Source organism: Onychostruthus taczanowskii, unplaced genomic scaffold (assembly GCF_017590055.1).
Source record: "Onychostruthus taczanowskii isolate IOZ18803 unplaced genomic scaffold, ASM1759005v1 scaffold67, whole genome shotgun sequence".
Classification (NCBI taxonomy): Eukaryota; Metazoa; Chordata; class Aves; order Passeriformes; family Passeridae; genus Onychostruthus; species Onychostruthus taczanowskii.
The window spans coordinates 2,837,667-2,862,001 of NW_024504455.1; the positions used below are offsets into that span (position 1 = coordinate 2,837,667).

The window sequence follows — 24,335 nt, forward strand, 5'->3', positions numbered from 1 at the left end:
AAGTACATTAAACTACCCCAGCTTGCTGCACACTAATTATTGTGTCAGATCTCATTAGGGAACGGATGCACACAGCAGACTCCGCTTGCTTATTTTAACAGGTCTGCTTCAAGAAAGGACTCTGCAAATTGGAGAAGGGTTTGCAGGTCAATATTCTACATATGTCAATTTATAAAAGACATTTTTTGCTTCTAACTGTCCTTCATCTCATGTTTCAGCGGAAGACCAGAATAATTAGGGAAGAATTTTACTGTGTTTGGGGCAGTGGTGGGTGGGAGAGGACTTGAATTCAGCACACTGTGGACTAGGAAAGTTCTTATTTCTGCTGGCATGTAATTTCAGTAAAAGTGATCATGAGGCTCATTAGCAGATAATAGAATTTCATGGGTTTTCATGTGCAAGCCTCTCAAATGTGATAAATAAGGGCAGAAATCTTGAGAGGTGTTTTCATGAGAGTCAAAGCTTTGTATTGAAAAACAGGTATGTAAGAAAAATGTGCCCTTCATGTGGCTGCACATAACAAATGCAATGCAGCAAAAATAATACAGCTATTTGTACGTGAAATTCATAGAAACTGTTTGTTTCAGTCAGTCGTACATGCTCATTGTCTGTCTACTCCAACCTACATGGTTGGGATTGATGAAGAGGACAAAAATGTGGTTAAGGAATGAGTGATAGATCTGTGATTATAGGGTTCTTGTCTGTCTTCTTTGGGCTGTGTCTTCCTTCTTGGGCAGCCTCACTTCCTTGCTCATTTGTATGGAACCATGGATCCTGCAGCTTCTTCATTTCTCACAAGCTCCAGTTTTTCTCTCCAGAATAATCAGGGTTAGGAGGAGGATCATGTGTTCCAAGATTTTGCCCCAAATACAAAAATGTGAAAGAGTCAAAGCCTTGAAGGTTGCAAGGTCATGTCATAAAAAGGGAGAAGTGTTGCTCCTGATTACTTTTCCATTTCGTTGTTAACATGGAGTTGCAGAACTCGGATTTCTGATTTGATCAGAGGCTAATAAAAAAAAAAAAAATCAGGGAATTGGGAGTATTGTGTTTCTCCATCATTAACATTCTGCAGTATCAAGAAAGCAAGTCATTTATAAATGTCAGCAAACTACAAAATGGTTATCATATATTGAATCATTTGATTACAACAATTTATATCTGTGTGATAAATATTTTGCCTTTAAAAAATGGTAGTTAGATGTAGTCATTGCTGTGGTCCCCAGAACAGTTCTTGGACAGAGAGAGGAGTAGGAAGATAAAAACTGAATGTGAAGTTGGCTTCTTCCTCCCTTTTCCTGGAGTTTTGGTTCTTGTCTAACCTCCTAATTTTACAGGATTGACATTCTCTTCATAACCCTCAAAGCTCAATTGTGCTGCCATCTTCCCTGGCCCTATGAATACTCCAACATTTGCATTTGAGAAAACTGGGAGGTCTGTTAAAAGCATGATTTTAATAGCCAAAAACCCTCTTAAAGAGTAGTTGTTTCCTAGCAGAAATGTATCACATTCTACAGAAAAGAGGCTGAAGATTTTTAGTAATGTTCTTTAACTAGATTTGCTTTTGGTGTTTTTTCAATGATATCAAATCAACTTCTATGAAAGCTTTTTTGTGTTTGGTACTTAGACCAGAAAGTCATGGGACTACTTTAAATATATATGTGAAGAGCTTTAGTGATGTAGCGCTGTTTGGTTAAAAAAAAAACAAACCAGCTTATGCTGTCCATCAAAAAAATATCCTGTGAGGACACATGCCAAGAAACCTTTCTCTTTTTACTGCTCTGAAATGACAAATATGAATGGCTTTTCCTTTAAAAGGACATCCTGCTGGTAGGTGATATATTAACTAGAGGCACTGGACCAACATCTCAACAATTGTGTTCAGCTGTAACTTAATAAAGCATTGCTCTCTTAGAGTCAAGTTGGTTGTGACAACAGAGAAAGTTCTGTAAGATAAATGTGCAAAGTGTAATCTTTTGGTAAATTACAGAAGAACCTGGCATCTAATTTGACCTCTATTCCATAACCACCCCCTGCCAGCTGCAGTGATTTTTATCTGCAGTAGGTTCCAAATAAAGCTCTAGGTTTCAGTTGGGTGAAAAAAGTCTTATTGTACTTAAACACTGAAGTCAGGTATAGCTGTTGCAAAATTGCAGTATCTGGAAAATAAAAGGATAATTATTATCAATTCCAAAAGGTAAAAAAAAAAAAAAACAAAAAAAAAAAAAAAAAAAACATTAAGCCATTTTTAAATTAAGCAAAAAATTGTCAGCATGTATTTAGGTACCTTCTTGATCAGGACGTGCCCCAAGCACAGTGTGCCCACACGGTTCATGTTGCTTTGTGTTATGAACAAGGCCCTTTCGGGAAGCCAGAGCTTGTTCTACATATCTTGGGGAAATTGTGATGTTCTAAGAAAACTGTGAACTGAAAATAGAACAAGCAAATGTATAAATCTCTCCACAACTCCATAGGTTGTTTTTCTTCAGAAACCTGAACAGCAGACCTTTGAAATAAATGTACTTACTGGAGCTCTCCATGTCTTGTCATAAGAAGTTCTTTGTTAAATACCTTTTAGCTGTTTTCTAATTTGGGTGAACCTAAAGGGATTGCAAACCTACGTAAGATATCCTGGCCTGCCTACCAAATAAACTGCAATATAGTCAAATGAAATTTTCTCCTTTCTCCTGTTAGCTCTGCCAGAAGTTGCTTCACAAAATTACTTTTGATGTAGCTGAAAATATGAGTAATGAGGTAAGGGAGGTTGAAAGAGCATGGGAGTTATTGTAGTTCACATCTTTTCTTTTCACACACAGGACCATGTAGAAATGAGATGTCTGAGAGTTTGTTTTGATGATGCACTCCTCTACTGTAGTTAGTGGAGTGGGTTTAATGCCAGCTTATTTATAGTATGGGATAATTAAGAGCTTGATGCTCCCTCCATTTGTGCTCTCAGAAATGGGAGGAAAGGAGGGAGCGCTGGGGAAGGGTAGCAAGTTATTTTCTTCCAGGACATTTTAACAAGTATGACTGAGCCAGAGTTCCCTTAGGAGACAGTGCTACTTTACAAGTCCTCAGTAAATAAGTAATTACATAGGAAGGATTAACAACCTGATATACTGGAAAACACTGGTAATTATTTTATTTTCCTTTCTCTTTCCTTTTGTTTTTTCGTCTGTTCCTGCTTTGGAGTTCACAGACTGTAAATAAAGTTCATATGGATAATTTTTGTTGGTTTTTTTTTTTTCTTTAAGAATACTGTAGGCTTCTCATTTTTATGTATTCATTTCTCAGCACATTTTGAACACTTTGTTAAGGGTGTTTGCAACCTGTAATAGAAGTTATTCCTTAGAGTTGTTTTGGCATGGCTCTGTTTAACCTAGAAAATGAGTAAGGTTGTAATGCATGTAGCTGAAATACACAAGCCTGTGAATTTACATGCAAATAAACTGAGCTGCTACTGATGTTGTTATTCAGTTTGCTCCACTTGTAATAATTGGTTCTTGTGTTCACCTCTCAAATTTTATTTCCAGGGGTTTTAGGCTCAGTTAAATGGCAGGATATAGTAGCATTGCTTTTGGCTTTCACTGGAGTACATCAACATGATCCCTTGCAAGTTTGTGCCTTTAATTAGTCACATATCTCTAATCTTGGTTTTCCCCCTTTTGATCCTCTGCCTGGAAGGGATAAGTATCTTGAGAAATAACCAAGTCATGAATTTGTTATTTGTAGGTAGCTATAATGCTTGTTAGGATGGTGGGAGGCTGGAGGTGATTTATGAGAGATGCAAGTGTTCAGTTCTCCAGCAGCAGTTGGGTCACAGGTATTCCAGCCAGATGTGTGCTGCAGGAATGGGCTCCAACTTCACCAGGCAGCACAACAGCTGGAGGGGAATGGAGAGTGGTTCTGAAGGAGCCCATTAGTAAATGCTCAAAGGAAGAGTTGTGCTGCAGGGGAGCTTCGCAGTGTCATCAGTTCAGTTCCTGTGGCTAAGTGTCAGATCAGGGCATCCACACTGATACAGCTCCTGACACTCAGCATGCTGGTAAAAATCACTGATCTGTCGCTTCACCTTCCTCTTAATACCTTTAGTTTTGCTTCTTTGGTTTTATGTCTTAGGCTGAATTAATGCGTTAGTGTTGATAAAGCACTCCACGGATGAAAAGCCTTACATAGCAGCTTTGTGTAATTATTATTTTTAATTGTTTCCATTTGTATAATTTCAATTAGAATCACTAATGGACTAGTACGAACTCAGTAAGTAGAAAAAGCGGGATTTTTTTTCCTTCTTTTTTTAAAAGGAAGTAAATGTTAGAAAAAACTGGGTAGAGATGGAAGAAGTGGACAGATGCTCTTCTGGGTTTCAGTTCATCCATATTAACCTCATTGCTTGCTAATTGCAAGAATATAAATATGCCAATGCCCACATGAAAAACAAAACCCTCTGAGATCCACTGCTTTTCAGTGGGAAAACCTGGAGCTTGAGAAGGTATTTATAAAATTTCTGCCATCAGTGGTATTGAAATGCTTTTTTTCCCCCAGAGTGACTAGTCAGGAAATGAAAATGGGAAACTCTGAGTCATAGCCCTCTTTGTGGGTGCACGTAGCCAAGACCACTGGTGTGCTGGGATTCTGTGCCATTCACTAAAACTCCATTGTTGGAATGGTAAAGGCAAAAAAAATCTTCTTGCTGCTGCAGGGGAATTTCAAATATCAGAATTGTAGATTCAAGGCAGGGAAAGCAAGTAAAACAGAACTGATATTTGGAAATTTGTGCATTCAACTCATATTTGTGATGTGATGCAATGCACAGTTTCTGAGGAGTTTAAGTGGTAAAAGCAGTCATTTGACTCAGTATGTGCATTATATCATGGGGCAGACAAGGTCAGCTCTCAAACTGAGGGCTGAGAAAATCTACCAAGTATCTCTGCCTGCCCTAAAGTTGTTCTGGCTTCCCAGCAGGCCACCCTAATTGGCAGGGTTCAAGTTCATGGGAAGTGCAGGTCTGCCAGGAGGAGAGTTTATGGCCTAGCTTGGCTACCAAGGGGCTTGGTGCAGTCAGAGCCAGTGCAGTGGTGATGTGACAGCCCAGGGCTTCTCACAAACACCTGAATAGGATTAACAGGCAAACTCTGAACTTGTAGAAATGTCTAAACTACAAGTGTAGAACTTGCTCAGGGTTTGTTATTTGGGTTTGTGGTTTTGTTTTTTGGTTTTTTTTCTTAAAGCTTTCACTGTTTTTCTAAATACCTGGGGACACACAAACATTATCTGTGCTATTTTGGAGATCCAGCAAGGTCCCCCAGGCCACATAGCTGATGCAGCCAGCTATTGTGCAGCATTACCCAAGTACCCAGTGGCTTCGCTGAGCAGTGTTGTAACATTCTGCTCCAGTTACTCCAAGTGTACAAGGTGCCGGAAGAGGCAGAACCAGGATTGCTGCAGCTCCCCATATTTAGGAAATAAAGCAACACAGCAGCAAATACTTGATGGAGCTTGATTGGATTATACCTACAGTTTAAGTTATTTTGTAGTTGTAATTTATTTCTCAATCCTTTTTTTTTTTTTCTTATTCCAATTAAGAGGAAGTATATGCATTAACACTTATGTATTTTAAGTCATGATATATCTCACTAATAATATTTACTAATTTACTACTACATTTAATAATGTAGGGACAGGACAGGGGGGAATGGCATTAAATGGAAAGAGGGCAGGTATAGATCAGGTATTAGGAGGAAATTTTTTCCTGTCAGGGTGGTTAGGAACCAGAACAGGTTGGCCAGAGAAGTTGTGGGTGCTGCAACCTGGCATAGTGGAAGGAGTCCCTGCCCATGGATGATCTTTAAGTCCCTTTCAACCCAAGGCAGTCTGTGGTTCTGTTGAGTGACCAAACTTGATCCTTTCATCCACACATCTGTTATTCCACAGCAGACCCCTGTGTTCCAACACATGTGTGTGGATGTTTAGAGCAATCATATCCTTCAGCTATTCCTGGTTAATCCCATCAGCCAAGTAAAGGTTGCTGAGCTCTTCTTCCCCTTGCCCTGCTAGCATCAGCATTATCAGCATTATTCTGTGTTTTATCACAGCAGACTCTGCAGCTGCTGGCAGCCAAATCAACTATTGTGATTAGCCAGACCCAGCTCTATTCTAGTGGAAGATGCCTGTAAAACCACTGGGTTATGTATTTTTTATTATTATTTCTTTTGTAAGACAGAGGCCAGCAGAGAAGGCCTCTGTCACAGGTCCCAGGGACAGTGCACTGCTGGATTTTTGAAGGGCACACAGCAGGGTTGAGCGTTATGAGCTGTAGTATCTTGGAAATGTGTAGACTTTCTGCTCTCACTTTCCATTCTCTGAATACATTGGGAGTGTTGCATTACAAAGGGATGAGATGCCCCTGTAAAGGTGATCAGAAGCACTTTTCACAACTGAATTGTGGCATCTCTCATCACCTGCTGAGGTTTTACTAGTGGGTCTCATTTAAAAAGCATCACACCCCATCCTTGCAGATCCTTGGTGCAAGTCGTTGAGTCTTTTATAGTCAATAATGCATTCAGGGAAACAATGGTCTTGTTCCAGAGTGCTGGGGGGGGGGAAAGTATTTTATGTAGAAGTGGCTGGTTTCAATGATATTTCAGTTTATAATAAACAGCCTTCATATGTATGCATATGTGTCTGGATTCTTTTGAGTTTTCTTCCCATTTTTCTGTGCATTTCTTTTCTGAATGTACTTTTTCATTATCTGTTACAGAAGGAATTATGTATTATTCTCTCTGCCTTCTGTTTTATACTTTCTCTGCCCTGCCCAGACAGTATGAACATCATTCTATATATAACTTTTTCATTGGTGCACTATCATGCTCCTGTCTAAATTCTGGTCAGTCAAATAAACAGGTTGCCTCACTAGCCTGAGCCCTACATCAGAGTAGGTATCTTGAGATGTAAATATGTTTCTTATCATCTTGATCTTTTCTAGTAGATGCACAAAATTCTTTGTTCAAGACCTCTGATGTGCTTTCCTTCTGTGACAGTCCCAGTTCACTCTCCAAGGCTGGAGCAGGGCTATCTTATTTTGCTTGCTGATCCCAAAGTCCTATGCTGGCCAATCCCCAAGTGAGAGTCAATTGTTTAATGTATCTGAAGCTGGTCTCGCTTGAATTCCAGGGTTCATCCCCCAAATCTCACCAAATCCAGGTCTTGCTTGCCTGTAGAAAACATTTGTATGAACCAGAAGAGTTTTCAGAGCAGAGCTGGATCACCTGGAGCAGCTCATCTCTCAGTTGTTCAGTGCTTCCTGTAAATAACAGAAAAGCAGCTCACTTTTGGATTTCTATTTTGAGTGCATTAACAACTTTCTCTCCTGTGTTCTCTTGTTTATATTGCCCTAACTATTCTTTATTTATTCAATTCCGATTTTGTTATTTCCTTTTAATCATGTTTACTTCCACAGAGTTTGAGGGGTTTGCCCTCTTACTCTCATATTCTGTGCCTGAATAGAAAGCAGATGTCACAATTTCCTCTAGTCCTGCATTGTGATTGTCATTTTAGTTCTACAGAGCTAATAAAATTGTGCAACATATCACTATTCATTCCCTAAACAACTTTAAACCACCTCAGCTTTAAGTGTAAGAACATGAGTAGTTCAGTTGCTGTTCTATTTTGTCAGCTATGTCAACTTGTACTTGCTAAGACATGTACAAATAGCTGGGGAATTTTGCTGTTTTCTGCTTTTTTCAAATAGGTGTATTTTGGGAGTTCAATGTTATCACTCATATTTGGGGTCTGAGCACCTGTTTTCACATACAGAACTGTAGGTCTTAGGAAAAATGAAGGCAAAGAAAAATATTACCTTGATACCTTTAACTTAGAGCAACTTTGCAGCTCTTTTAAATATTCTTTAGTCTTGCTGTTTTCAATGTCATCATAAATGCCAACTGCGCCTTGAAATGTTCATTTCCTAAGCACATTACTTTGAGATAAGTTGTTTTTTTTTTTTTCTTCAGTTCTGTTATGTAGTGTGTAGCTGGTTTTGCCTGAATGTCACTACAGCAGCAAGGTGTGTAAATGTGCATTGTCAGATGGCAGCTGCATGCCAAGTGCAAGTCTTCCTCTGGTGTTTCCTCATTTGGGCCTTTCTGATCTCATTTTGTGAACATCATCTCACTGGAGATTAACATTAGGGAATTTTAGAAAACTTTTAAAACTCTCTTTATTTTAACTGTTCTGCTTGTTTCCATGGAAATGGGAATCTATAAGATTGTCAGGAGTGAAGAGCTGAGAGTGTTCTATATGTGTAGATTTCATTAGGTGACTCCCAGCTGAGATCTGGGATGACCTAAATAAGTAGTAAAACATTTAGTGGGGAAAAAAAAAAGACCAACTCAACAAAAACACTATATGCATTCTTTTTGTCCTCATTGGATGTGGTAAGAAAGAAAAGGCTTATTTAACTCTTGGGGTACATGAGTTACATGGATGCATTTGCAGCTTTCTTCAGACTCTTTTTCAGGATAGTAGCGGTTCTGTACAACAAACACAGTCCATCCCTTTGATAGGATGGACTTTTTAACTGTGACCTGAACTCTTTCAAGTGGATGTTTGTGGGCAATGAGGGATACCTATGTCAGAAAATTGTATTTCTACAGTTCAGGTTCACTGAATTTTCAAATGTCAGCCTATGTTTGCGTGTAAGAAATAGTTGACAATTCCATTTCTGAAATTACCTCGCTCGCAGAAGCCAAGAGAGTAAACCACATCTCTCTGGCATGAACCTTATATATTTGTTCTTCAGTTTAGAATGGAAACCTTCCCCTTGTTGCCAGGTAAGAATAAAACTTATCACCACTGAGAATTTGCCTTAACAGTTGTGTCTTCTTAGCAGATAGTAAAATGCAGAATGGCTCAAGTCAACAGGTTTTGCTCCCCAGTTTACCATCTCATGTTATTTTCAGGCACTACTTCTTCATTCAGTTCTCTGCATGGAAAGCCAGTGTTTTGCTCAACAAGTGGTTTTTGTAGAATATTTTACCCAGGTGTGCCATTGTGTGCCTGATACCTGAATGTGTTCATGTGAAGTCAGCCACAACCTTCTGCTGTCCGGGGGTGAGCTCAGATACACTGGTTAGGAATGTGCAGGTGCAGAATCCTTCATCTTTATAGAGTTATCCTGAGAGTAAAATGATAAGGATTTCTTGCTTAGAATACAAATTTTGCTTCATTTTTAAGATCAGATGTTTTCTTCCATAAACTGGTGAGTGAGGGCATTGGTTACTTATGCCTATGTCCCCTCTTTTTTCTTAAAATGAGGAAAAATATCAATAAAGAATCATGAGGTGTGCAGGATTCTAAAATTGCCATTCCAGGTTACCAAACTGCTGCTGGGCTCAGTGCCTCAATAACTGTTATCTGAGATTAAGAACCCAATATTAATCCATCAATCAGTGTGACAGCTTGTGGGAGAGGTGTCTTTCACTACATGTGAAGTTTACCTTGATATCAGCTCATTAGGAAGTAGATCTTTTCAACTGCTTGATATATCTACCCTTATTTATTGGAACAGCTTTCAGTAGTGATGTCTACTAAAAGGTTCTTGCTGTTTTTTCTTAAATTTCCAGTGTATTGGTTTGAAAGTAGAATTTAAAAATTGGAATCCATGAAAATAGATTTCAGTATTATATAACTTCAAGTTACATGATTTCCTCTTAGCAGTGTTCTCTGTAGAACTGTCAGATATTAGTGAAATTTAAAAATGAGAGGTAGGTGTTTATAGAGGTATGGAAACAGCTGAGACTTTATCTAAATAAAATCCCAGTGTGGTTTGTAGCCTAATCTCATATTTTGTATTTGGATGTAATGAGTAATCTTGTAATCTTCTCTCTATCAATCTTCAAATTCTATGATCTTGTATTTTAGTGATTTACTCCTCCTTTATGCTGCATGTAAAATGTAAGCACTTAGCCATGCTGGGTTTTATTCCATTTTTCAACTAGAATTTGGAAGTTTTTCCTCCAAATAATGCTTTTAACATGCTTTTCCATAAGTCCTGCAACTCTAGGTGTAAGAATTAACTTTATGCTGCTGCTGCTTCCATCAATGTTAGCAGAGGTTTTCCTCATTTGAAAGGACTGTAATCAAAAAGTTTTGAAGGTAAAGCAGCACCTTGGGATGGGTGAAGTTTGTCAGCTTGTTTAAGCCAGACAACTCGTGGCAGCTTTTGTGGGTCTCAGGTCAGGGATTTTTGTGGGAGTCACCACATTCCTGTGCAGACATCACCAGTGAGATGCTTCTGGTTCATCTGATTTTGAAGTTTTGCACAACTTAAACTTGATTTAATGAGAATTAAATTTGATTAAAAATGAGAAAAAAAATTGATTAAATGAGAACTATAACGTGAAATACGTCCAAAAGAATACCTGTGTTTGTTTGATAAATTTTGGGTTTTTTTGTTGACTGCACCAAATTCAACTGCTGCCTTTCCTGACTGTTTTTATCAGATGAGAAATGCAACTGTAAGGTAAAATGAGAAGTAGGTTGTATTTCATGCAGGGAGACTGTGTCCACTATCACAGAGTGAGTTCTGTCAGACTTTTTGGTCACTGAAAGTGACATTTTGGGGTGATGGAACTCACCTCGTTTCCACTCTGTATCTAGGACTGGTACCTAAGAGCACATTCTGTATCTGGATCCATACCTCACTGCATGGCCCAGTGCAAAGGCTGGGTTGAGATGTTCAATGTTAACCTTTTTCCAAGAATTTTATATGTATGATATTTAGACTACTATCTCTATTAAAATTTTTTGCAGATTTTAAACCTTTTTCTTGCCCAAAGGAAAATTCCTCTAAAATGGGAGATCTCAGCAGGCTATCTGGGAACACAGTGGAAAGGCACAGGCAGAAAGCATGAGAGATCTGCTTTGAGTGGACTAAAGCCCTGTCCATGTTTGATCAATCCATTTTGTTTTATTGTTTGAAATCACTTATTGAAGTGCTGAGCCTTTACTTCCCTACAGAAGTAACAGATTTTTACTATTAACTTCATGGTTAACAGCTAACTTTAGGGCTTTAATTTCTTAGTTCAAATTGAGATATTGATTCAGAGTGAATATATAAATATATCTGAGGAGAATTCCCTGGTAAGAGGAGGATATTTTGGATATTTTTTTCTTAATAATTTTAAGAGATGGTATCATACTGAGGCTTTTAAATTAAGCTGGCCTATGCCAGTTTGGAAAGCTCTTCTATATTTTAAAAACATCACTATTTTTTTTTTTTTTAAACCACCAACTACTTCTTAATTCTGTTTGGTGTGCTGGAGTTGTTTGGTGGCTTTTTTAGTTCTTTTTTTTCTTTTTGAGACCTCTCTGGGGCGTCTCATCTTCCTTTTAATGTGACTTTAATGTTGGTTGGTTTTAGTTCTTATTTTGAGGTTTTATCCTGCTGCTTCTACCCCAATGGATCATTACATCTAAAAGCTAAGCTAAAATGTCTGGTGGGATACAATATTTTTGAATGCAGAGCTATAAATAGTTCCGTGTTTTGATAAAAAAATATCTCTATTGATATCATGACTGCTCAGTAGAAAGTTGATTGAGTTATACTGAAGCTATTTTTGGGATATTGATAATCTTTTGGAATAGCAGATTATATAATAATCATTTGGTGAGCCTTTGATATAAGGTATATGTAGAGATGTATATCTATAAAATATAAACGTGGCCTGTATTGTCCTTCTTTGCTAGGCTCCAGTCATTTTTTCATGTTTTTATCAATAGAAATTTATTGTAGTTTCTGAAATCAGACTTCTGTGATGTTCTGTAGTTATCTTCTTTTAACTACTGGCTTTCCACTAAACTTGATGTAATTATCCGTAATTAAGCCGTAGTCGCATATACATGGGGCACGTGTGTGTATGGATGCATAATACATATTTTTCCTGTTTTGCAAACATTTTTATTTTCTTTTCAGTGGGATGCCATAACTGAAATGGACGAACACAACCGGCCCATCCACACTTACCAGGTGTGCAACGTGATGGAACCCAACCAGAACAACTGGCTGCAAACCAACTGGGTCTCCCGCGACGCCGCGCAGAAAATCTACGTGGAGATGAAGTTCACCCTGAGGGACTGCAACAGCATTCCCTGGGTGCTGGGGACCTGCAAGGAAACGTTCAATCTCTACTACATGGAGTCAGATGAGCCTCATGGAGTAAAATTCAAGCCAAACCAGTACACCAAAATTGATACCATAGCTGCTGACGAGAGCTTTACCCAGATGGACTTGGGCGACCGCATCCTCAAGCTCAACACGGAAGTTCGTGAAGTTGGGCCCATCAACAAGAAGGGATTTTATCTTGCTTTCCAGGACATTGGAGCGTGCATTGCTTTGGTGTCAGTCCGTGTCTATTATAAGAAATGCCCGTTCACGGTCCGTAATTTGGCCATGTTTCCTGACACCATTCCAAGGGTGGATTCTTCCTCGCTGGTGGAAGTACGGGGCTCCTGTGTGAAGAGCGCTGAGGAACGTGACACCCCAAAATTGTATTGTGGGGCAGATGGGGATTGGCTGGTGCCTCTGGGACGTTGCATCTGCAGTGTGGGATATGAAGAGCTGGAGGGTTCCTGTCATGGTAAGAAAACATTGTTCAATTTTTTATTTTTTTTTAAATTTTTAAGAGAAGTCATTGCTGTCATATTCTCTTCCACTGTCCATAACAGTTTTGAAATTACTGGTGAATAAGGTGCTTTTTTCTGTAGTAATGGTTGTGAACATTGATATCACAGTGGCTGCTGAGGCTGTCTGCTGCAATTTAACATTGGCTTTATGGAGAGAGAGTCTGTACCCATCCTTTACAAAAATGACTCTGCTATTTTGCTCAAGAATTTCTCAGATTGGATGGTGTTAGGCAAGCTACACAGCAATCTTGGACAATAGAGAGGATTAAAAGCACTGTGCACTGTAATCAGAAAACGAAATTCACTTTGTTGTCTGATCTTGCTGGCATTAATTATCAAAATACACTCATTGCAAAGATCCAATGTTGACAGTGCCATTATTGGAAGCCAGCATAATTTTGTACATAAGGTCAAAAGGTTTCTCTCTTAATGGGATAAGGATTTTCTCTGAAACTTTAATGCAGAATGAATGCCTGTCCATTATGCAAGTGAGTCATACACTAGAACTGTCCATGCGCAGCCAAAGTCTACCAGAAATGCTTTCTGCAGTGCACTGACTCCACTAGTTTATTCAATTGGTCATCTGATCTGCTGAGCAGGACCTCCAGAGTGAAATGGAGTACCCAAAGCCACAAGTTTTTGCACATTCTTACCTATTTGCCCCAAGAATTACCAATTACTACTTTAGAAAATTCTAATCTAATAGAGCTTCTGCGTGTTTTGAAATAATTTTCCTAGGTGGTTGTCCATTGAATCTAAATTTTTATGCTATTTTTTTTCCTGAAAGTTTACAGAATAAATTTGTCTTGCATTACTTTGTGAATGTCATGTCCAAGGCAAGCTGAATTGTATGAGAAGCTTTCATAACTAAAGGGAACAATTTAATTCCAGTAGTTCTCACTCTGCAGTGTGTAAACCATGAGTGGAAGGGTTCCTCCTGTTCTGGGTGGCCAGAACAGCTGGCAATGCATTTGTACAATGGGATTTTTTCAATGTCACTGAGTGTTGTGAACTGAACCATGATGTGTGTGTTGATAGACATCTTTCAGACAGCCATAATGTTCTATTTTGAGGCTTTGCTTCTTGGCTGAGACATGAATAACAAATTCAGAGTTTAACAGAGTTGTTGCTTATTAGTAAATCCAGAGAAAACTCTTTAGTACCCATTAAATTAAAAAATTCCTGAATATTAACTGTCTGAGAGGAAAATTTTTTAAATTTACATTGAGCTTCTTTTCAGAGAAACAGAGAGTGGGGGACTAGGTGGGGAGGAGTAGAAGCAACTCTATCTTAGCCTGATAGGACCTGATCTCTATTTATAAAGTTTTCATATCTTTTGGGTCCTTCCCTCAAACCCTAACCCAAAGCCCTTTTGTCCCTGCCATTCCCCTGCTGGAGTTGCAAATCTGAGTCTTGAAAGTGTTTTGCATCATTCTGTCAGTGCTTTGTGCAGGCATAATCTGTGACATACTCAGGAGATGACCATTTCTTTCTTCTGCAAGAAAAGGAAGAGTCAGAATAATAATTTTGCATTTTGAAGTCTGTTCTGAAAAATAATTGGGTGGTGGGCAATACTTGCTGATACTTGAATATATTTTCCTACTTACACATGGTGTCAAACTTCTTATACCCCAGCCTGTGGCTCTGTGGGGAATGAGCACTTAGTGGCAAATATGGCTTATCTGTCACAGAATTTAAAGAAAAGGTTTTTGTTTTGATATTTGTGGAGATACAGATTCTCTATTCACAAAATATTAAGTGGCATAAGGAAGGACATTCTGTCATTGCCATTGCTCATCATTTTGCAAAGCAGCAAGAATGGGAATAAAACCAGTCTTTGATCAGTTTTGCTGCTGCTGTTAAAAATCATAGGTTATTTTCAGCTGCCTAAATCTCATTTACCTGCTTTCCTAGCTGGCAACATTTCAATTATTTCAATATATGTCAGATTTATTCTTCTCTCTCTTTGTCTGTGGCTCTCTCAGTATTCCCTATCCATTGCATTTTCTTTTAAAAGCATTCTTTCAGAGCCAAAGTGTCTGAGAAGAGTTCCCAACTGGATTGAAAATATCCATACCTGTAAAATGTATACCCAAATGTCTGCAGTTAGTTCAGAGGCGTATTAATAGGGAATTTTTCGGTAATTTGGGACTGTCTTCCTTTTCTGAAGTCAGTAGGGGGGAAAGTGGCATTGACTGCAAGAGATTCCCAGGTATTTGTGTGTTCTGTACATTTTTAATGGGATAGTCTGGAATATAGCAATCTTTTCTAAATTTATTATGTGAACAGTCTCTCAATCTTTGATTTGAACCTACTTTTCGAGATCACCCCCTCAAATCCTGAAATAGCAGCATCATTCACGTGTTGTTCTGCATCGCATAATGAATTAATTAGAACCAGTAATTTGGCCCTGCAGATCAGAAATGGCTCTGATATGAGCTGCTGACTTTGCTAATTCATTTACACCAGCCCCAGCACCAAGTTTCAGGTTAGGAGGAGGAAATGCTGCACAGGATTCTGGTAAACAACAATTAAAAGTGGCATGTTCATACTCTGTGTTCTCTGAATGTCAGCCCAAGATATGATTTGTGCTAAATTTAACAAGTGTATAATATATACAGGTTGTATCAGGACTTTGTGGTGGGGGTTTTTCACATAGGAGCAAACAATCATGACAAGGAACCTTTTATGAACTTAATCATAATGGTTCATTTCTGTTAGGGCATGATATGGAAATAATTGGATGATTGTTAACTGAAGTTTGACTTTTTAATGGTTTGTCAAAAATTATCTGAATTATTCAAGGTTAGGAATTAATTGCAAAGAAAAATTCAATTATATATGGCAAATAGTAATTATTGTGGTAATTTTAGATTTTACTTTAGTCTTAACCTACCAAACACAGTGCAAAAGTCTATTTTGCCAGCCATACAAAGTTGATTCTTCTTGAGGAATATTCTTAGGAAGCCACCACTTCCAAAGTAGGATATATTTGGTATAGCTGAAGCAGTGCTAACTGTTAAAAATGTGAAACAACAGGCACTGACAGACTCACCTGGTTTATTTTAAGTGAGACAAATAGAGTAAGAAATGAAAATGTGAAATTCAAATTCTCTGACCCTGAGTTGACTGAACAACACTTCCTGGGGATACTAATGCCTGCACACATGGAGCTTTTAATTGAACAAACACTTCTTTCCATGATTCATCACCTGAATTTGTGGTAATGTTTTAGTGTTAGGATTTCTCCTTTGGCAGCTGATCTTTGTGTTCTTTAGTAGTTTCCAAATGGAAACTACTCTCATTTTTCAATTAACTAATCCCCTCCTCATATATGTACCTGTAGTGTGGCTCTGTTTTTGGGAAACCAAAACAAAGTTCATGTTACAGTCATATTTTAGTTACCTGAGTGCCAGCATCAAAACAGGAAAATGGGGGAATAAACTACTTTGGAATGACAAGTTACAGAGATAGAGTGTTGTGTAAGGTTCCTTTGGGGCTTTCTTCCGTGGGTTTATTTGCTCATGAGATTGAGTCTTTACCAGGCACTGAAGGAAACATCTTTAAAGGAAAACCATAGTAAGGGTTTTGACTACACAAGAGGGACAAAATGAGATTGAATGCAACATTTTCAGTGGCTACAAATTATCTTTTTAGGGGAAAACCTTTCCACCAGAGTACTTCCTGCAGCTGTTCCACAAGTGCTGGAGTAGTTCCCTAAGACAGAGGGTGTAAAATTCCAAATTTCTGTTTCCTGTCAGCCACAGACAGGAATTGGTCAAAGAGGCTGAATGAGTGCAGAACTAAAAGGGTCCACAGACTTCTGTCTCTCTTGTGGAGTTAGCAATCACAATCCTGTCTGCTTGGATCTCTCACAGAGATAATTTAAATAGTTGTCTTTTAATTGGTTGCATTAATTTTTTCAAGTAAACAACCATATAGTTAATGAAATTTATAACAGATTCTTAACTTTGTGACTGCTCTGAAAGGAATTCACTTTTTTCCCTGTGCTTAGGCAATGATGGTTTATTTTACATTATTTGTGAGTCTGCAGAGCTTTAGATTTCACAGTTTCAATGGTAGTACTTGAAACCTTTGTGATTATTGGTGAAATATATTTTTTACTGAAAAACCTCCTCTTTAGCCTGTGTAAGGCTGCACTCTGTGAATACTCACCACAAATTTTAACTTTCAGTTCTGAATATGGATAAAGGTGAATTGTGATTTGTTGATTCCAAATTCACTTCTTAGGTGGAACTGCTAAATAGTTTTTAGTACAATGCAAAAACAAGGACGGGGGAAAAAACAGAAGTTGTGGGTAACTGCAAATGTGTAGATAGAGTATGGAAAAGTAATTGATAATGAGCTGTTCAAAGCTTCTGAATGTATTTAATCACAAATAGCTGCTAGCATGTGGAAAAACTCTGAACTCAAGGCCTGCATACATTAGAAAAAAATAATATTTACAGTGGACAAAAATTTAAATTATTCCCTGTTCTGAGGTGACATTGCCAATGCTATTGGCAGCACTTTTAAGTTCCTACATCCAGGTTTTAATTTCTAAATGGCAGGTCATGTGCCAAGCTATTTCAGCTGTATCTCTCATTTGTACTTTTTCCACTTGCATAACAAAAACCATTTTGTCCTTAAGGCTTGCAATTAGTATGAATTAAAAATAACATAGTTTCCTGGCTGAAATAGGAGGCAAATGAGGGATGGTGAACTGTGGCATGGATGGGATATTACTTACTGTCAAAAGGATGAGTTTTTAGTGAGCTGTTCCAATCTAAAGAGGTCTGACTTGGTTGGATTCAGTAATTTCACAACTTTTTTGGTTGTTTTGGTGGCTGTTTCTGGTTTTGAGTTAGTTTGTTGTGTTTTCACTCATTTGGACATTTTCATTAACTTAGTTACTGATTTTGATTTTTGAGGGTGTCTTGTGTTTTTGGGTTTGGGGTTTTTTTTGTGTAAAAAAGTTGTAGGGATTAAGTAAGTACCTGAGGGCACCTGTCTTCAATGACTGCCTGAGTTAACAGCCAGAAAAATCTCAGTGCTATATAAATTCACATTGCAGCTCACAACCAAGACTTTTTTACTTAATCTACAGCCAGCTGCAGATTGTTCAGCTGGATAAAAACAAAAACTCTGATAAAACAGCTGGAAAGGGATGCTGCTTCAGAAGTAAGTATTTAAAGGACAAAAAAAAAAAAAGCCCTTGACAATTGATTTTAGACATTAAAGAAACTCCAGTGATAACAAATGAAGAAAATAGTTTGCAAATTTTTGTCACGTCATACTTGCATTATTTTGGGCAAATAAAGAACCTTACATTAGTCACTGTAACCTGGTTTTCAAAATATTTCACTGTAAAAATTCAGTCAAAGCCTTGATTTTGTAATTGCACCTAAATAAATAGTGCATAAATAGAAAACTTATTGTTTGTGAACTGAATTGATGTTGGAAATTGCTGTTTTTCGCTCTGCTACTGAAATGTGCATTGAATAGAAACCTGCCTTGATAGTGGAACAAGGAAGCCAGCTGAGGTTAAATAGCGAGTTTGAAACTGAAAAACTTCAATATTTTCTGTTTGTACACACAGACATGAAACTTCAGCAGCAAAAGCTTACTGATAACTCAAGTGTGTCTTGCCTCAGGTTTTGCGTTAGTGAATATTGCTGGATATTGATCCTACCAGCTATCCTTGATAAGCAGTAGACAAAAATTGTCCAAGGGACTGCAGGGATTGATTTTGCTGTTGTTGTGTGTGACTTGGTAACAGAGCTGCATGATTTGACATTAGCAGCAGCCCACATTAAATTAGTTACTTGCTCTACTGAAAAAAGTGCAGTGCAGTGATGGCCACATGGAAAAATTGTGGTACTAATGGGAACAAGCTGTTTAACTTTTATAGAAAGTATAAATACAAGTGTGTCTGTACATCTGTTTAACTGTGTATAGACTAAGTACATTGTAAAACTGTTTGTTATTTTTTAACTTGAAGTTTCTCCTGTGTTGCCAAAAAGCAAGAAGACTGACAGCTTGGATGTGGCCTCCATTCTTGGGTAATGCGGCCTTTCCTTGCAATGTTTGTTTTGGGTTTTTTTGTTTGGTTTTTTTTTCCTTCTTCTGGGGGTCATTAGCTAAATCTTCAGCTCAAATATTTCACATTAATTTGCCTTGGAAGGATGTTCATTGCACTTCACACATGATCTACCTTAACTGTTTCAACAATCATATGTATCGAATGTGGGTGACTTTTGTTGGAGTGAAACCCTTGGCCTGCTGCATTTACTGAATGTAAAATGTCAGCGTTGCTTGCTTGCATCTTCCTACAGCTGAGGAAGTTTTCCTGCAGCTGGAAGAGAAGTCTGGTAGGGGTTTTTTATGGCTGAGTATATCCTCAGCACGTGGGTTTCCTCAATGTGCTAAAAATGAACGTCTGAGTTTGCAGGAGGTCTTGTGTGACCAAAAAATGGAGGCGAGTAAAACCATAATGCTTCACTTTCCAAAGCCCTGATAACACTTGTGGAATACAAAATGCCTTGTGCTACTCATGGAAGTTGTTAAAACTTGGGAGAGAAAAATCCTTTGTGAGAAAGCTGTGACAAACCTTGGCCCCAAATTTACAAAAGAACGCAACTTTGTGCACAGCACAATTGTGTTTTAAGGATTTCCTTGCCCATTTCTTATAGGAGGATAACAGTTCTGGCACAATAAGGGCTTGATATATTTGTCTTTGGAAATTCAGTTTCTAGAATTGTTGTTATTCCTGTTGGAGCCCTGGAAACAAATATAAGTTAAGAGAAAACATTTTAGTCATAGTGCTCAGTGAAAGTTTCCAAAGTTTTTACACTACAGTAGATTGTGGGTTTTCTTCAATAATGATAAGAAATCTGACTCAGTCTGTAGAATATATGTAATTCTAATTATATAATTGTAATGGATGTAATATAATGGCTCAGAAATGCTCAAAATCTAGGAATTAGATTTTTTCTGTTTGAAGTTTTTTTTTCCTTAGGCTTCTAAGCAAAAGCACTTAAATTTGTGCTTTGAAATAATTGAAACATTTTAGAATATCATTATTATTTCAATATAGGTTATGTCCCCTTCGAGAACCCATAAAGTAGAGATCCAAAATCTGATGATAATCATTAGCATTTCCTCCGAGGCAAGTTATTAATCAGTAACACATTCACAAATAAGCCATAAAGCATGTTCTGTAATGAAACTGTTCCTGTAGAGGTTTAGCATCATTTTATTCAGTCAATTATTAAAGCATTTGTGCTGAGAAATATAATTTCAAAAGTGATCAATAAGAGGTTTTCTCTGGTGTGACCTAGGAATCACAAGCAGGAGTGAATGCAGAGAGAGATTTCTGAGGATGTTTGTCTAGAATACAAAAGAATGTGTGTGGGTGTTTAAAAACTTGAACTATATTTGCTTTTTGCAAGTCTCAGTAATAATGCAAATGAGACAAGATTTCCTTTAGCCAACACACTCTGCCTTTTCTTACTAAACGTTATAGTGGAGAATAATATAAAAAAATTAGTATCAGTTGTCTTAGAAAAATTTACGTAGACCATAAGGTCATTTTGTGTCACAGAATAACTTAGATTTTAAGGGCAGTGGTATTCCAAAGGTTCTCAGAAACTGCACCAACCAAAACTTGTCTCTTGTGAGGCTTTTTTTGGGCAAAGCAGTTTGGAGGCTGCTCACAATCTTAAATTCTTGCTGAATGGGGAAAAAACCAAAAAAATTTGATGGCAAAGGCAGCACTGTTAATGACAAAATTTATGTCTGACACCTTTGTATAATAGAAGAGGGAAGGGAAGAAAAACTCCTGTGAAAGGGGAGGCACCACTTGGAGATTTTTCCATCCTCAGTAGTTTCAAGAGAAGTCATGAAGATGGATTGGCTTTTGAGCTGTGCTGCTGTTGAAGACTTGCAGGGCTCTTGGCAGAAGGACAGGATCAGTAACTGCAACTCCAAAATGTCAGCTACCTTAGTTTTGGATGCAAAATGCTGAGAAAGCAATTCTAGATCTACAGTAACAAAGATTTACTGTTTGACATGTCTCACAGTCCCACAGCATTTTAGTAGATGTGCTGAAAGTTCTCTCTTAAAGGGTTTTGTGGGACTTTTTTGCTTGGATTAGCTTCCACCCCTCCTTAATTTTACTTTTAGGAGTCCCATCAGATCCCAGAAGAATGTTCTGCTTGAGTTTACTGAGGCTGCTGACCTGGAGATGGTGTCCTATTGAGCAGGCATTTCCATGAATCCTTCTATCCTGCAAAGTAAATATCCCAGCATGGGAAGGTGATCCTTGGGACCCAACCTGCTGCAGCGAGCTTGTGCAGTTCTAGCTGTGTATCTGGGGATGTGTGTGCTAACAGCAGAATAAATTATGTAAAACAGGTCTCGTACCTACCAGGGAAACATCTAACACAGTCAAGGACTGCACTTGAAATGTCTCTCTTTAAAGAAAAGTTGCTTCAAAGGGATACTGATCAAAGCATGAATAAATGCCCAAAGGACAAGGAAATGTATGCATAGAGAGATTATACTCCAAATGCTAACAATGAATGTTTAGCTATTTGGTATCTGGCTATTATATAATAATAGTTATGGATGTGAAATGTCTTAATTTTGCTGTGACAGCTTGACTGTATTCCCAGATGTTAAATATTTCAAAGCTTATCTTACATATATTCATAAACAAGATGAAAGTGTTAATTCTAATTAAAATGATGCACAGTTCAGTAGCAGCCCTAATAAAGTCCCTGTGGAACAGTGAATTTAATAGCAGTCCATCTTTTATGCAGAATCAAAATGTAGATTTCAATTTTACTGTAAACCAATCTTCAAGGAGAAACTGAGCAGTGAAGATGGAAGAACTGAAAAATCATATTAAAGAGTTATTTCAATATGTGCAGAATTTTACATACCAGTTCAGAAAGAAATTGGGGGGGGGGGGAAGTACAGGCAAGCAACAACCCTTCCCAAATTTAAAGAGTATTCCTGTGTCCTGAAGTACATATTTCACTTGGTAAATATTTATAGGTCATGCTTGTGGTAATATTCGTCATCATATTTGCCTGTTAAAATTTTTCTTGCAGTTATTTTGAATCAATATTTGAGAATCCACTGTTTTTTAATGTAATTTAATACTTACCCGCATGTATGTTCTGTGTGTAGTCTTTTTGTAAACTAGGAATTACCATTTTGTCTATTTATCTCAGTTTAATATTATACACCCACTTACTGCAATAAGCAGATCATGTTAAACCGTGTTAGTAAGGGAAATTCTGTGAAGAAATTTCATTTTGCAAAAAGTCTTTTTCAGTTCTTAAGACCTGAATTCTCTTCAGAAGAAAGTTCTGGAGGAAAATTTAGATTTGATCAGAATTTTTTTTTCCTTCTATGTTCTTTCCTTACGAAACATTAAGTATACCAATAGTGGGGGGGGGGGAATCTTGGTGCAGTATAGAAAATTTAAAATTCTGTTTGAGCGAGCTTTTGCATATGTTGAATTTTTTTTCTTACTGCAATCACCTAAAATGTTTCAATTTTGTCAGAAAATTGGATTCTAATCACAAGGGATTAGTATTTGGGGTTTGAGGCACTCCTGGTTTTTGCAGTTTTTGTGGTTTTGCTTCTTTAAGTACTTCATTTATATTGTTTTGGGTTGTGTGGGCCATTTGTTTTTTTAACTTCATCAGATGACCAAAAGTTTGAAATCAAATTTCATGTTTGAAACTTCTTAAAAATTGATGAAAATCAAAATATTTAGTGGAAAGTCCCCAAATAATCTACAATGTTTAACTGGAAAACAGCTAAACAATTATAGCAGAAGAGGATGAAATCTGTGTATATTGTTAATATCTTAGAGGAAATGGTCACCACACTGACAAAAATATCCCATTACAGGGATTTTTCACTTTGCACTGGTGGGTGTCTCTGAATGGCTCCTTGTCAGGCTGTGGGGGGCTGGCTGTGCTTTTCCTGCTGAACTTTCTTAGATTTTCCCTTTGATCAATGGCTCAGATTAGCTGGAAAAAAAAAAAGTAATTTTCACCCTTCTTTTCTATGCAGCTGACGTGTTTAACTGTTCATTAACTGTTGTGCCCCAACCTCTTCATAGCCACCACTAAATTTTGTGATCGTGTCTGGTCAGCTGGCATCACCAATTTTAGAATTAAAAATGCAACAAGAGGCAAAAAGTCATTATTAATCAGGATTAATCTGTTAGCAGTAGTGAGGTGGTATGAGGCCATATGAAACAAATCATGCATTTCTCTCAAGTTAGACATGAGGTAGACTTGCAGATAATTATTGAAATATATTTCTGGTCTGTGGATTTTAAGGGCTTGTTTAGAACTTCCAGTGATAAATGCTGATTTGTGCTCATGGAAACACTACACACTAAACTCAGAATTTTCAATATCAAGCCATTTAATCATTCACAGCTCTGGGTTCTGATCCTGATGAGACTTCTTAAACTAATTTGGAGATGGGGTGATGGTGCAGTTGGAGGATAGTGAGTGAAAGGTCTGTAGTTTCCAAAGGAAAATACCGGCTAATTTCTGTTAAGGTCATGGAAATCAGAAACAAGTCAGTGCTAGGCTAAGTAATTGTTAATTCATCAGGGAAAAAAAAATCTAGTTATGAATTTTGTAGCTCCATAATATTCCACTATTATGAAGCAAAGTTTCCAGGAAAATCTACTCTAAGAGTACAGGCTGTTTTATGCTACGGATCTGACACATGCGGGTGGATTATTGTGGCATTTTTAAACTTAGAAATAACTTTATTATGTATTTAAATCTAAAAATGCCATAACACAAACTCCTGTGAGTGGAGAAACCTTGCTTAAACTGAGTTCCTCCTTGAAGGGAGGAAGTGGCCCAACTAAATGAGAATAAATTTTACACCAATCCACTCATGCTCAAGGTAGCTGTTGCAGAAGTAATGACAATATAAATGTAAAAATATGTAAGTAATTTTCAGGTTGCTCTCTATGGTCATATTTTGTTGTTTTAAAAATACAGGTCGTGCTATTCACCATAGCCTATGGAGACAAGTAATCTTTTTTTTTTTTAACTGTAAAGTAAAATTGTGAGCAAGCTGTCCGTGGATAAAATGGCATGATTTCATAAAATACATTGCTGAGTCTAATGATCCCAAACTAACCTAATCATTTTAAAAGGCAGCCTTGAGATTCCTCTTATCCCTTGAGCCTTGAATTGGAATAAATTTCCTTCTGGCAGTATTGTAAGAGAAAAAGATCCACAGATGAAACACTGTTTGATATCTTACCACTCTTGTACCAGTACCTGTCTTCTTACATTGTCAATATACTTTTTAAACATTTTCCAGTCTTTTCACCTCTTTTACCAATGCTGCAGTGTCCAAGCAAGGATCCTAAATGTGGTACTCTTTTGCATATATCTAGGAACTATTGCATTGTACATGTCTTTGGAAAACTGCAATTTTGTGACTAGAAAGGATATTTTATCCCCAGTGTGAAAGCTCTCATTTCAAAATTCTCAAGTTTTCAAAGGGTTTTTTTGGTTATTGTTTCTATGAGTTCTGGTTGGTTGGTTTTGGTTTATTTTTTTCCCTGAAGTAGTATCCAGTCTTCTTAGCAATAAAAGTAA

General features: G+C 37.6%; 1 protein-coding gene across 1 annotated transcript in view; it reads left to right on the top strand.

Annotated features, from left to right (window-relative positions):
* The window catches only part of EPHA6 (EPH receptor A6), a 372,058-nt gene that overhangs the window by 74,394 nt on the left and 273,329 nt on the right, over positions 1-24,335 (top strand). Inside the window, exon 3 of the mRNA XM_041420929.1 lies at positions 11,969-12,632. Coding sequence (XP_041276863.1) covers positions 11,969-12,632 — 664 coding nt within the window. The remainder of the gene's footprint in view (positions 1-11,968; positions 12,633-24,335) is intronic.